This window comes from Halyomorpha halys, unplaced genomic scaffold (genome assembly GCF_000696795.3).
Source record: "Halyomorpha halys isolate HHAL.00 unplaced genomic scaffold, Hhal_1.1 Scaffold385.1, whole genome shotgun sequence".
NCBI lineage: Eukaryota > Metazoa > Arthropoda > Insecta > Hemiptera > Pentatomidae > Halyomorpha > Halyomorpha halys.
In genome coordinates this window covers 11,531-27,643 of record NW_027112337.1, presented here as the reverse complement: position 1 = coordinate 27,643, position 16,113 = coordinate 11,531, and the positions used below count along the sequence as shown (strand labels likewise).

At 34.2% G+C, this 16,113-nt stretch overlaps 1 protein-coding gene across 1 annotated transcript in view; it reads right to left on the bottom strand.

Moving 5' to 3' along the window:
- Nucleotides 1–10,810, bottom strand: part of Sbf (SET domain binding factor) — a gene marked incomplete in the record, with an annotated part of 132,070 nt that extends 121,260 nt beyond the window's left edge. Inside the window, 2 exon segments of the mRNA XM_067050252.1 lie at nucleotides 2,918–3,003; nucleotides 10,630–10,810. Of these exon segments, the coding sequence (XP_066906353.1) occupies nucleotides 2,918–3,003; nucleotides 10,630–10,684 (141 nt within the window).
- Nucleotides 10,811–16,113: the final 5,303 nt, after the last annotated feature.

Sequence of the window (16,113 nt, the reverse complement as noted above, 5' to 3'; positions counted from 1 at the left end):
AGGAGGTCCTCATCAATTTCTGTCCAGCAAGAAGAGGAAGCCATTTTGGACGCCAGAACAAAAGAAAAAAGAAGACACCAGGAATCAACGAAAAGAAGATCGTAGAGCTTGGTTAGTTGTTTGTATGCATAACAATAGATACATGTGTAAAATAGATTTTAATTTAATTAATTGTAATTATGGTAAATGCCTGTTTCTGATTGTCTAGCAACAACACGCCCTGAGATTAAGAGTCTTTTTATATAATAAAATTATATTATCCATTAAGTAGTAAAGTTCTTAATTTGAACCCAAGGTATCTTTCATATTTGAAAAAAGGTTTAAAAAACGATTAAAATTCTTTTATTTTAATTTTTAATAATTTAAAGAATTATTACACTATCTTTTGAAAATACAATATTGGAATATTATTGCTAATGTTAGAAATAAATAATTATAAAAATGTCAAATATCGAAACACTATCATTAATATTTCATTTAGCAAAATATATTAATTTCATATATGATATACTTCTATACAATATTTCTTGTATTTATCCCAATTTTTTTTATTTTTTTTTAGAAACCGATGTTCCGATATTATCTAAGGAAAATATCGATATTCCGATATTATCAGTTACTGGATATCGATATCAAAATATCGGATATCGGAGACAAAATATCGATATTTCGATATCGATATCCCATCCCTAGTTATTACTAACAGTGAGCACACATGTGTCATCAGCATACATGGTAAGGATAGTGTTAGGAGTTGTTTGGATGTCAGCTGTATAGAGGGTGTAGAGGATGGGACCGAGGATACTACCTTGAGGAACACCAGCGGATTGAAAATAGAGGGATGAATATCATAAACTTTAAAAAATGTCCAAAATTTATTAGAAATCAACAAGTACAGTACAGTAAACAATGACCTAAGATAAATCTCTCAAACAATATTCTTATGTTCTATTTATACAACTCGTGAACCATCCTCCTAACCTACAGCTCCAGAAACCAATATAAATACATTGAATTCAATTAACATTTCGACATTACAAACCCCAGGCATATTAATAATAACTACAATTGCCTATTACCATTCAATTACTGTCCCATATTTGTTTCCTTGGCCTTAATATACTAAATAATACTCCAACTTGAAATTTTCCTGTATACAAATACAGCTCTGTACGATTTAAATCCTTTATTTTTATTTCAAAGTGACCACTATTCACAGAAATTTACAACTGATGATGTGAAATGCTCAGACACTACGTAGGAATGATACAGAGCTCAAACAGTTTCTTTTGGGAAAAAAAATCACAACCAATATCAGTTAGTGAGGTGAGACCTAACTGTCTCCTCAAAGCAGCTTCTTGGTGCCTGGCTATAAAATATACAGGAAAGATAGGAACGGAGCGGAGATGCATACAGACTGAAACAAAATTTGAAATGTACCATGGCTGTTGGTGCACAATTTGAAATAGAACATAAAAGAATAACGACAATAGCAACTTATATACCACCTAACAAATTAATTTCTTCTGATGAAGAAATAATTTTTAAAACAAGCAACAGAATACTATCAGTTTCAGTGATTAGAAAGCTGAGAACAATGAATGGAACTACCACAACAACAATAAAATTGGAAAAATATTATTAAATTTTCTAGTTAACTATAACATTGAGTCACATAGCCGCAGCAAATCTACATTCATTCCATCTCAGATCTGCTACAAACCAAGTATCACAAATTTAAGGCAAAATGTAAATAATCTTTCTCGTCTCATTTCAAACCTGAGCTCAGACCACAACCCAGTGATTTTTCATATTGAAAACAATATATACACAATTAATCTGTCTCTGAAATTTATATTTAAAATGGCAAATTGGAAAGTATTTGGATAAATCATTGAAGAACAAGTGGATATCAACCCTCTAATTAAAACTACTAATGATATTGAAACTATTAATGTAAAATGACTGGATACTATTACCTAAAGTACCACGTCTTCAATTTTAACTCAAACCACCACCAAGCACTAATTAGAAAAACCACCTCAAAATCCTCTTATCAACTAAAAATTAAGTCACGAAGGTATAAAAAAAAAAAAAAATCTAATTCATAAAATTATCTTCAAAAGAATAAAAACTCATTAATAAAAAACCATCTAAATAAGAGGAGAAATGAGAAATCCTCAATCAATTTCGTCCCGTTGACAAATGTTTATGGTGAGTGCACAAAATACTCATCAACCATTCTAAAGCAATACCACCAATTAAAATTGCATATGTGCACACTAACTCTGATAAAGAAAAGGGAGAATCACTTGTGCAATATCTTCGATTGCTGTAGATCTAGGAACAAAAAACCATAACCGTAAAGTTTATAATCTGGAAAAGAAATTTTTTAAGAAACCAGTACCAATATATAAATAAATAAATAGCTAAAATAATTGAATCAATAAATGTTCTTCAAACCAAGAAATCACCCAGCCAAGATTTCATACCCACCATAGTCGTTAAAAATGTAAGGAAAAAAGGATCCTGCAGAAATTAGAAATTACACACCAATTAGTCTATTAAAGATACTATTCAAGATATTTGAAAAACTTTTCCTATCCAGATTCATACTCTATCGTACCAAAGAGCAGTTTGGGTTCAGAGTTCAGAAGTCTACCCTAGCACAGCTAGCTAGACTTACAGACCATATCACAAAAGGATATAACTATATAAAAAATATCCAAACATGATCATGACATATCAATGAAATTTTCGTGACTTAAACTCAATATGCCAGCAAAAATATCAAAGAATAGCATAGTCCAGGCAATGAAGTTTAGAATACTATAATTCAAAATCGTATAATTAAAAACAATTATAACCTTAAAAATAAAAACAGTAGTAGAGCAATTAATTAAAAATTAAAACTTACTAATTCTATACCATCAATGAAGGGTGTGTCTGGCCAGTCAACTTCAGGAAATCTTTGCATTATGAGTCCTCGACTGTAACCACTTCCTGCAAAATTACATTACATTAATTAGGTAAAGCTAAGCTAGACAGTAGAAGTTAATTGAGGAAGATAATAGATGTAGTAGAAATGCTAATAGTGTTAGAAAAGGTGACTCAATGAAAATTGATGATCACAGAACTATTTATTAGCAAAATCCATTAAAATCTAAATAATGATCCAAAAAAATGTTTCAATTTAAAATTCAAAATAATCTATTTTTTAAAAACATGTTTTTAAATTCACCCCACTTCTTCTTAGTTTTTTCCAGCGAGAATCTAAAAGAGAAACTGTAGCCATTTTGGGAAGAAATGCATGATGTCCAGTTTTCCTTTACCATCATAAAAGATGTCAAGGGACTATGTGCACCTTTCGGCCAACATCTCCGACTTCTGTGTTGTTTGTAGGGTTTGTTCCTTTTATCTTTTTTGTGAGTGCCACCCATTGGCTAACAGGCGTCACGAATGCCCAGGGGGAGGCTGTGAGTGAGTTTTGTATAATTTATCCTTGGAAAAAAAAAAAAACAAAAAAAAAAAACGCTGACCGCACCCCCCGACAAACTTCTCCAAGCTTTCTAAGAATGCATTATTGGAGAGCAGTTGCTGAGGACCGAAGCAACTCGTCAAGGCTCATTGACGAGAATAAGGTTTACAGGTTATTATTGTGTCATTGAAAGTATGCAATAAAAATCTTTAAAAAAATTTTAGAGCTGAAATGGTTTATGGCAATTTATGCCTTCAGGATCCATCGGATCAAATACTGTAATATGAATTTATCTTGAAATTCCATTGGCAATCAGAAACAGTAAAAAAGAAAACATCCAATCCCAGAAATTCCAAATTTAGGTGCGCTGGAGGAGAACTAGAGATGATTTACCCACCAAAATTCCTAAAATTCTGGATGATAGAGAGGCAAATGAACATATAAAGAGGGACATACTGTATATCAATGGTGTAGTTCTTTCTAGATGTCCAGGCAAGAGGTACTTTAACTTGCAATAAAGTGAGGGAGAGATGAAACTTGGTAATGTAGTACATTTCAAAATCTTAAAAAAATTTTTACTAAGTTTGCTACTACCGCTACCATCCTCCTTAAGGAGGGATTGGCTATCTCGAAAAATGGCACCCAAAATCAATTTTTTCTAAACATTATCTGTTTGGTACATACAAGAAAAAAGTTCTGGATAAAAATTATAATGAATTAAATTTCTCTATAACATTTGTTTCAGACTTTTTTTTTTTAAATTAAACATTTTAGAGTTGTGTTATCTTATATGTAGTGCAATGGTTCCCAAACTGAGTGCTGTGACATTCTGGAGTGCCCCAAGCTTATGCCAGGGGTATTGCAAGTAAATGTCTCTTTCTCAAAATACTATAAAGAAAAAATTAATAACAAATATACAGAGTATTCCATGATTTACTTTGCACTGTTTTTTCTTCTTTTACTACACATTCAACTACTCAAAGGATAATCCTGCCGCAAATTTCTTGACAAAAGTGCTGTGAAATTTGTATAGCTTGCAAAGGGTGCAACAAATTATTTTTAGCCCAAGAAGGGTGCAGAGTTGGAAAAAGTTTGTTAACAGCTGGTATAGTATGTTAAAAAATACAGCACGAAGGCCGTATTATCACCTGAAATGGAAGTTATTACTGATTAATTATTAATTTTTAGTTTAATAATTAATTATTTTCATAATATTAATACCAACAATTATTATTCATTATTCACATTTGAAAAATATACAGTTGTCCCTCCCTACTCTGAACCTCATGATATCAAACCCACAAATAATACAAAAGTTTTGTTTTTTTAATACATTTAACTATCTACCATCATACAAATTTAAATTTAAACGGATTCAAATAAGCCCTAAAATCAATAATGAAATTTTAGCCCTTACCTGAAGCAACAAAAGACACAAATATCAGTCTGTAAAATAATTTATAGTAATAGTTGTCGTCTTAAAATATAAAATTTTTAATTGTTATATGCAGGATGTAAGAGATAAAAACGAGTAAACTTCAGGTGTTGATTCTACACCTCAATTGTGACACAAAATTCCTTATTAACCATCATCTAATTTTAAACAATTTCATGGTAAATCAAACTTTGACATTTAAACTTGAAATTATTTTTTAAAAATAATTTTCAGAAAAACACAAAGGATTTTTAATATTAAAATCATTTCATCTCTTTCTAAAAATGATCTTCCATGAAATCTAATGTCACCATTAGAAGGGGTGAGAATAATAAATATCTTGAATGTTTTTGGCTGGATTTACAGATAACGTTCTTCTAAGAGAGATTAGTCTTCAGGACAAAATTCTAAAATTAATTGTGTTGTTTCATTTGAAATTTCAGTTTTCACAGGAAAAGTTATTTAGCAAAAAAATTAATAAAATCAAAAAACTTTTATTCAAAATATTTTTCCTTATTTTCTATACATTTTTCCCAATACCTTATTAATACTTTAATCCCCAATCATAGTCCAAATTCCTAAACAGATGGAAATCTGTTGGAGTTATGTCGGGTGAATGAGGTGGGTGTGGAAGGACTTGTATATTGTAACATAGCTAGCTTTTCGCTGTCTGTGATCAAACATGACATCTGATGCTGACATGTAAGAGTATGGGTCTCTTCAGATTAACCAATGCAGGTTCTTTTTGATGCACTATGTTAATACCACGGCATGAAGTGGATATGATGGTTTCACCTCTGAGTAAAAAGGAGAAATGAATTATTCCTGCCACTGACCACCACATAAAAACCAATAAGTTTTTATAATAGCAAAATTGGTTTTGGAATGTGTCCTGGTCTTTCGCTGATATTTAACCACTGACCTGACTGATGTCTGTTGTCATATACAATCCACTTTTCATCACACGTGATTATCCTTTTGAGAAAAAGCTCGTTTTTTTTTTTTTCTGCCTGGTAAGCAGTAAAACTCATGTCTCATAAAGCTTTAGCAGCTACCGCTCATTAAGTTCATGAGGTACCCATAGATCTACTTTTTTTTACTTCACCAATGGTCTCTCAGTGTTGAGAAACTGTCGATATACTTGTATTTAGTTGGGCTGCAAGTCCTTTAACTGATTGGTAAGGATTTTCTTCCACAGTAAGCCTTAGTTAATTGTCGTCAATTGCAGGTGGAAGTCTTCCTCTGGGGTTGGTTATCCAAATTTGTGTCACCAGCCAAAAATTTTTTCAAACCACCAGCGAATGGTTCATTGTCCATACAACACCCTTCCCTGAATGCCGTGGTAACGTTTCTTGCAGCTTGGGCTGCCGAGTGTCCAAGTTTAAACTCATAAAAAAAAATACTAAAAAATCATGTTTCCAGGGTCATTTTTTATGGCACACTAAACAATGTGCAATTAATTAGAATGATTGTAAATATTATTTAAAAAAATAGAGGATTAATGATGGATCATTTTAATCTATAAACATAAAAGTAATACACAACTTAAGTCCACTAATCCCATTTTGAATTTCTGAAATTATGAAAATGGACATTTCATATGAAAGGACTCAATATAAGCCTTAAATTGTATCATTTCTACTAACCCCGATGGTCTAAAAATTATTAAAAAATCAGTAATCAGGCATGTTTTTCAAGAACCTCCAGAATGAAACTCAATCCGCAGTCTCACTAGCTAAAGCCACCTACTTTCATAATGCCCTTTCCAATGCTCCTGTTTCCAAATCCAAATGGAAAATACTTCGTAACCTATCCCTACCAGAATCCAATAATCTCAGTTCCTTCCATGTGACTCCAGATGACCTTAATGACCATTTCTTATCCTACGCTCATAATTTCTCTACTTCTGATATTCACCACAATTTCAATCCTGAAGACTTCTTTGTTTCACATCTATCCTACAATGAATTACTTTCCGCTGTCCTATTAATCCCACACTAATGATTATGGCCCTAATAATATTTCTTTAAAACTAATAAAATCCAGCCTTCCTGTTGTTATTCCTGTTCTTTACCACATCTACAACTTTTCATTGCAAAACTCCATACTCCCATCTTCCTGGAAAACTGCCCTAGTCCAACTTTTGAAGAACATTTCCAACTCTAGTTCACTGCACGACTTCCGTCCTATTTCTCTCCTATCTAACCTTTCAAAACCGTTAGAACACTTAGTTCAAAATTAACTCTCCAAGTTCCTAGATGAACATTCCCTTATTAATTCTTTCTAATCTGGTTATTCAACGCAATCCGCTCTCCTAAAAATAACCCATGATCTCCAAAACTCCATTGAACACCAAAACCTCACCATCCTTATCCTTCTAGACTTTTCCAAAGTGTTTGACACTGTTGACCATAACATACTCTTTACTAAATTGGATAATCTTCCTCTATCCAACAGTGCCCTGTGTTGGTTCAAATCCTTTCTCTCAAATCGGTCCCAGTATGTAGTCATCCCAGGTCAACCTCCATCTAAGACCCTCCCCCTCTCCTGTGGTGTTCCTCTCTATCTCCTACTCTGTTTGCTATTTACATTAATGACCTTCTCCTACAGATTCATCACTCCCAATACCACATCTATGCAGATGATTTCCAAATATACCTGTCCTTGCCGCCTTCTGACCTATTACCAGCCACAGAGAAATTTCAAGAAGTCTTGGATGGGATTTATGAATGGACGAGAGCTAACAAGTTGAAGCTAAATGCAGAGAAGATGAAGGTAATCTTAATAGGCTCCAATCACCTCCTTAAAACTGTTCCTAATATTCCAACCCTGTTCCTACATGATAGTCCTATCAAATTTTACCCCACCATCAAAAACCTGGGAATAACCTTAAATCAAACACTTTCCTGGAATAACCATGTATCCAATATCTCCCACCGTACCTTTTCCACTTTAAAACATCTAAATTACTTCCATCAACTATTTCCATTCGAAACTCGTAGGCTCCTAGTCACTTCTCTAATATTTCCCCACTATGAATATTGTTGTACGGTAAATGTTGTACGGGCGTCTCTGAAGATCTCGAGGCAAAATTAAAACGCTTGATAAATAGTTGTGTACGACTCATCTTCGGAACCCCAAGGGACGCCTGTTTCCCGTTTTTATACAGAACTGAAGTGGCTTTATCCTCCCTACCATCGTAAGTATTTCCTGGCATCCTTCATCTACCAAGTCATCCATTCCAGCCATTTTTCATACATCTCCGAACTCCTTCAATTCAAATCCTCTATTCGCTCCCACAATACCCGTTCCCAGTCTTCAGATTTATACACAAGGGCCCACCGAACCGCTACCTTCAATAGATCGTTCATTATCCAATCCTCATACTTCAAGGAAACTCCATCCCTTCCAACATCCGTCGCTCCAATACCCTCCCTAACTTTAAATCCTGCCTATTCAATCATTTCTTATTCCTTCAGACTCCATAAAATTTTAAATCAATATAATTGTAAATATTTATATAAACTATTATAGCATTCTTAATTATTTTTACATCGTTCACTTTTTTATTTATTCATTTTTTTTTTATTGTTCAACAGATTAAAGTGAGAAAGCTTATAATCATTTTTTATAATGACTGTTTATATTTCTTTGTATTTTTGTTTGAGTAACTCTGAGGCTCCTCTGCCCTCATCTGTCGATTTCTCTGTATTATTATTATTATATATTCCATACAACACTAATCCTCTCAATAACAAAACTAAGCTTTTATGAGATTAAAGGTTATTAAAAAATGAAAACTGAAGTTTGTGAGCAACTTTAACTAAAAACATATAGATAACAAACAAATACGTTATAAACACTCAAAACAACAATTTTAACCAATCAACAATTTGAAATAACAATACAGCATTTATCTTTAAAAAACAAAGCAATAGTAATAAACAGTAGTATGGAATTAATCCCTCAAATACTAACCAACTGAGCTCTTTCCAGAGCAGCCCTTCATACATAGTTGCTAAGAGCTCTCCAATCAGAGCCTTTTAACAAACTGAATAAATGCTCAGGAGAGCAAGTCCGCTGCCCAAAATATTCTATTCTAGGTTCCCAAGAAGTAAAAGGTATCTTCCTTTTCATTGGAGTTACAGACTGGGCAGTTATATCGCTGCTATCATGTATTCACGGTTTTGCACTTACATTGTGCGATTCTGCTCTACGCTGGAAAATTGACCACATTGATTCCAAATCAAGATTATCGTTTAAATGTGGCATTACTCCTTATACCGTACATAAGCCCGCATACTAAAAAAAAAAATTGGATTGGAGACTTTTTGTCAAGAATACTTGTTTTTCAGATTCCCTTATGCAATGACTGTAGTAAATCTTCTGCACAGATTGGATACATTTGAAGTATCAAGATTAACTCCATAACATTCCTCAAATTCCTGTCACTTCCGGTACTAATAAACTTTCTTTTTTATCACCTCTTTTGGTACGAGATGAGGTAAGCAGATATCTGGCATCTCCATGAATTTTAAAATATAATTGAAGTATGTTTTAGCACATACAATATATATAAATATGTCAGTACATCAAATAAATTCATATAAATAAGTTTGATTCTGGGAAAATATGCTGAAGAACATAATATATCGTAAATTTATAACTGACGAAAAAGAAATATTAAATGTAACAGGAAGAGCAAAGTTAAATTAAGAAGATAACAGATACTATAGGTACCAAGTAGTATTAGAGACAAATTATAGTGTGGTGTTACAAGAATATAACTCATATAACTATCATATGATTATTTATGTTGTTACAGCAAGCGTGGATTAACCTTGGAGTCAGGAGGTCCTCCTGAGGCACACCCAGCCTCAGTACCTCTTAATTAGGTGAAAAACCTGGGGGTTTGGCATGATCCTGATGAAGACACTTTTTTGCACAACCATTAGACTAGAAATAGTATTTCCTAACGAAGTACTCTGACCTAAGTCCCTTCCTTCATGGTTTGTAGATGATTTTATCCTAGACTTATATAATCGTTAAGTAAAATGGAAAGAAAAAAATCTCCTGATTAATCAAATAATTATAATTCTAGCCACAACAACTGCACTTCAAACCATTGAAATTATCGGTAAATATTTCTTAGTAATTTGATAAGATGGTATCAACAAATAAAAAATTCTATCTTAAGATAGGTTAAATATTACTAAATGGAATAAAAGAAACATTAAAACAATAAAACACAGGAAGAGGCAGAACATACACAATTGTCAAAAATGGTTTTTATTGATAAAACTCTGAGGTAATTGATAGTATCAGAGATAAAATAAAAATAAAAACATAATTAATAGTAAAGTAATAAAATTATGCCACCTTAAAACATATATTGAGCATAATATACATAACCTAAATAAAAACAATGTAACCTCCTTGAGAAATATTTGAGCATGGAAGCAAGTAAACTTGGAATTTTGTATTAAAGATTGATTTTCACGAAATACTATTAAATGATACATTATTAAATGTACATAAACCGAATTCCTCTCCTCAGGAGAAAAATATGATTAATTTAAGAAAATGTAATGTATTTCACTTCTTTTGTATTTATGAATCAAAGAATAAATTTTTTCAACAGAACATTAAATAAAGTGTATATTTCTTACAGAAAATTGTAATAAATTGTTAATAGATTACCAACACTCCTACTTACTTTCTTTTTCGTGATCATATCCAACTACAACGAAATAATCAGCCAGTCGAGACATTACTTCTACAGGATAAGTGTAGGCTATCTGTTTTTCTGATAACTGGATATAATAGACACCATCTTCGTATCTTACAATATCAAACCTAAAGGCTACACACTGTAACAGGCATAGCACATCAACCAAATACTGAGACAGCAACACAAATCGATTTAAAACGTGAATGGGCCAAAGAGGTTTTCTATTTAATCCGATTATTATGTATAAGATCGTTACATTATTATTTACTTCATATTATAATTTTATAATGCTATAAGCTGTATTAAAATTAACATTTCTGCCAATTACATATCGTTAGGTAGATCAAAGATTTTTTATTATGAAGATAGTCCGGATGGTGGTCAATAAAGGTACAAGATAGTAAAAAAAAATTATTTAATACTAACCCGAGTTAACATTATATGGTATATTTAAACTACATTACATGGTATATGGTATATTTAAACTACCAATACGTATGTTTTAACAAATGGGGGGTTAGTGCTGCTCGCGTCCGTATCATTGATACACGTGCCCCCTGGATAGCGCTAAATGAGCAGTAGCTGTCGCCACAACAGCCCACAAAATATGACGACTACGGCACTTAACCGTAATGCAAACGGCCTTTCTAAAAACTCGAAGCTCAAAATTATTTTTTGGAATGCTGGAGGTCTAACACATGATAAACTTACAGAATTGAAGATTATTTTGAAAAAATATAATATTGACGTTGTTGGTCTTTGCGAATGTGGAGTTACAACTGAAAAAGACTTTATAAGTATAAAAGGATACCAAATGAAAATATTGACTCGTGGACGTCAAGTGGCCTCAGGAATGGTAGTTTATGTTAAAAACCATCTAGTCGCTAAAATCGATATAATTACGACTATGACAGCAACAGAAAAGTCTGAGGTGATGCTTGCCAAAGTATGGAATAGGAGATGCATGAGGAAGATCCATTTTATCTATAGCCCATCGGGAAACAAGCTGCCTCTTGAAGATCTTTTGGAAGGCTGGGATGAACACTCATTACTGATGGGAGATGTTAATGTTCACTCATGGATTTGGGGTTATAAAACGAATAATCAGGCAGGTGATGTAGTTGAAGATCTTATCTATTCGGGACAATGTGATTTCGTAGATAATGTGCAGAAGCAACCAACATTTCTCTCCTATAAAGGTGACCAGACGCACCCTGACATTGTTCTCTGCCATCCATCACTTACGCGGAAAATTAAACACGATCTCATTTCACCGCCGGGTGGAGCTGGTCACAAAATCTTAATTATAGAAGCTGAAAGTCGAACATTACGCACTGAACACAGGGAATCTCGTTTTCCTCGTTGGAATCTGAAAAGAGCAAGATGGGAAGATTACAGGAGAGATATGAACATCATGATAAAGGAGGACATTCTGGGCCCAAATGTTGATCAAATTGCCCAAACTCTAACAAAAACTATATTGAAATGTGTCCTCCGAATTATTCCTCGTGGACAAGTTCGAAAATTCAAACCTTACTGGAATATCGAGCTAGAAAAGTTAAAAAAGGGAAAAGATGAAGCTCGTAGCCGTGCAGAGAGAATAGGGCTACGGTCAGATATGGTGGTGCTAAGAAAGACAAGTGCCCAATTAAGACATGCCATTATCTGTTCCAAAAGACAGGGAGAGAAAGAAATACTTTATTCATTCATGCTGCCCAAATACATCGGGTTGCTACATTACACAGCATACTGATCAATCCGTGACTGGACAAATATAAGTTACATATTTTTACATGATATAATATAATACATAGATAACATTTTTTTTTTTCCTTCCACAGTTTTCTTTTACAATTAATACCAGTCTACAAACTAACTACAAGTTTTTCGATTTATTCCTTTTCTTTTTCTTTCCCTTCCATTTTATAACCCCCTATTTCATTTGATCAACAAATTCCCCTATATAACAAGTATTAAAATATTTAAAATAATAAAAAATAATAACTTTCTGAAGGAGATGGACTTCAGGAAGGATGGAAAGAAGGCTCACGCTTTTATTTTGGGGATAAATGGAGAGAAAATTATAGAATATGAGCCTATTAAAATAGGGAACAAGTTAGTTACTACTGAGAAGGATATAGCTGAAGTGTTTTGCAAGAACTATTGGAAGATCAGTAATTTTACACTTCCAGAAAAGATTAAAAACCACGACTTATTAGAGAATCCAGGTTGCTTAAATTTAGATAATAGCATGCTTTTCTGTTCACCCTTTTCAAAATTGGAACTGGATGTTGCTCTGAGCAAACTAAAAATGGAGAAAAGTGCTGGTCCAGACGGTCAATTGCCTGAATTCTTGAAAAACTTGGGAGAGAAAGCTAAAGATATTTTTTAAGATTTATAAATTTTACATGGAAAAGCCATGTCCCAGCACAATGGAAGAAAGCGGAGGTACTACCCATCTTAAAAAATGGAAAACCAGCCGACGATATCAACGGTTACAGGTGTATCTCTCTCACGAGCACACTCTGTAAACTGGTTGAACGAATGGTTATAGCGCGTCTACAAGAATATCTTGAGCCAAAAAACTTCTTTCTGACAGACAGGCGGGTTTCAGGAAGACGAGAAACACGGTTGAGCAGGTCATCAGATTCTCTAAGGAAGTGAAAGATGGCTTCCAAAGAAGACAACATACCCTTGCAGTGTTTATTGATTTCCAAGCTGCTTTCGACTGCGTATGGAGAAAAAAACTTATTACTAAGTTGAAAGGTATAGGTATAGGTGGCAATCTCCTCTTATGGATTCGATCTTTCCTGGGACAGAGATTTATTAAGGTCCGCTATGGTAGTTCAGTGTCCAGTTATCGGCAAACCAAACAAGGTGTACCACAGGGCTCAGTCCTAAGTCCTTATTTATTTCATATAATGATTAATGATCTAGTTGAGAGGATAATGATTAATCACTCTCGGATCCAAGCACTTCTTTTTGCGGATGACCTGGCTATCTGGGGAACAAGTTCTAGAGTGGTCTGGAAGAAACTCTAAATAAAGTCATGAACACGCTACACGACTGGGTGAAAGAAAATGGAATGACAATTAATCCACGAAAAACTGGGTCTCAAGTGTTTAGCCTTAGTACAAAAAAACATGAGGTTCATTTATACTTTAAAGGCGAAGAACTAACCAGAACTGATAAAGCAAGCTATTTAGGGATCACACTGGACTCTAAGCTGACCTGGCTAAAACAAATCCATAAATCAACTCAGAAAGGACAATCAAAACTGAAGCTGATAAAAAGGCTAACAGGGACTAAATGGGGAGCATTCCAAGACGTACTCAGTACGGCCTACGATTCTTACGTACGGCCTAATCTGGAGTATGGAGCTGAACTTTTAATAACCTCCTCCAAAGCAGCGTTAGAAAAGTTAGACAAAGTTCAAAATCAAGCCTTACGCATAATCACTGGCGGTGTGAAATCGACTCCCATTACAGCTATGGAACTCCAAGCAGGTCTTGAATCCTTATAGGATAGGAGGGAGAAAACTGCTCTGTGTCTTTATGAAAAGCTTATGCGACGAGAGGAACACTGGTTGGATTATCGTAAAGCGAATGAATGACTGAGGTCCCATTGCACTTTTCTTTCAAAAACTGAGGAAATGCTTCACCAGATAGACCTACCAACTGATGAAAGACAGAATATAAGTATCTCCTACATACCAAAGCACGATTCCGCTGAAGTCTACGGGCGACTCAAACTAGCATGTGGTCGTATCAAGAAAGATTGCACTGAACCCGCGCTTAGAGCTGCTGCACTAAAAACAATTTATGAGCTATACTCCATGGAGCAGTGGCTACACATTTATACCGATGGGTCTGCGTCCGGTATTAACAAGGGAGCTGGAGCAGGTGTATACTTAATCAACTTCCAATTGTCATTTCCCGTTGGAGCTGGATGTGATAATTATGATGCAGAAATGCTTTGAAATCTGCTTTTGATGAAATCTGCTTTGCGATGGAAGCCACTATTGAATGCAATGACAACACGGTAATCTTCAACTCCCAAGCCGTAATACAAAAATTAACAACACCAGGTGCTGCAGAGTCACCCACGGAAGAAAAGTGCAGAAACATGGCTGCTATCATGAAGAAAAGAGGAAGGGCTATAGCTCTGCAGTGGATACCAGGCCATGTTGGCATAGACGGTAATGAGCAAGCTGACAAGTTGGCTAAACTTTAATTACCGGGATTTACGCCCTCGCCGAGTCGGACCTTCCCTGTTTGATAGAAGAAGAGAATTATCCCTTCTTCAAGGAGTTCATTTACGGGTGGAAGGAGGTGGTGGGCCCCACTCATTACACGATGGGAAGGACTTGACCGCCCAACATCGGCGAGCCACGAGAAGATGAGAAAATTACGAAATAGTAGAGTTTGGTAAACATAACCTAATGAGAACATTTTCACAGTTTCAGTGTTATTATGATTTAATCATTTCTGATAATTATGTCACTTTTGCCTATTATATTGAAATTATGTACGCCACTAAGATTATAAAGCAATCTACAATAATTCTGTTTTGTCTTAAAAGTTTTGATTATTTCATTGATCCGACATTAATAGAATTTTAAATTATTAATCAATTCAATATTTTCAATTATATTCTTTTGTATTGAGATTTCGGAATGTAAAAATACAATTATAAATTGGGTAAGACTTTGTTTTTTAAAGGTAATGTTAGATTAGTGAATTGCCTGCTATTTTATGCTTTTAGTATAATGTCGTCCGGAAATGTGTGAAACAACGGTGTTTTTCGTATTTGATACTTTAATACTTGCTACTTAAAAAAAAAAAAAAACTCTATATGTGAAAATTTAATTCTTAAAGCGATTTTTGAACACATTAACAGCTGAATGGTTTCACGATCTACCAATGATAAGAATACATAACCTTCTCTTATTTTTACTTGTACTTTTTCAATAGTACAAGTGAACTCGCTTATTCCGGTACAAGTATTAAGCTTGTACTTTGTAACTTGTACACTTGTACTTTTTTACTTGTACTATTAGTTCCATTATGAAACAGGGCCCAGGAGGGCTGGACCAGCCTGGTAACTGCAGGAGGCACCCAGAGGGATCCAGTGGACAAGGTGCAGCTCCATCAAACGTAGCGATGGGCTGCACCACAATAAAAAAAAAAAAATTAATTGAATAATTAACAGAAGAATAAAAAAGGAAAAAAAAAAATTGGTGATCCTAGGGTGTAGTGCCATGCGCAAACCTCAGCGCACTACCCCACTGCTCCCGCACCCCGTATGGCAGATATGGCAAGGTAGGGGGATAAAAATAAAAACAAAACAAAAAATAAAAAAAAGTTAGCTAAACTTGGTTGTGCAGAGTACCAGCCTGTTCTACCACTTTCCTACAGAAGGGTGAAATCTCTTATAAGCTCTTATTGTAAGACAGAACAAGTGCTAGAC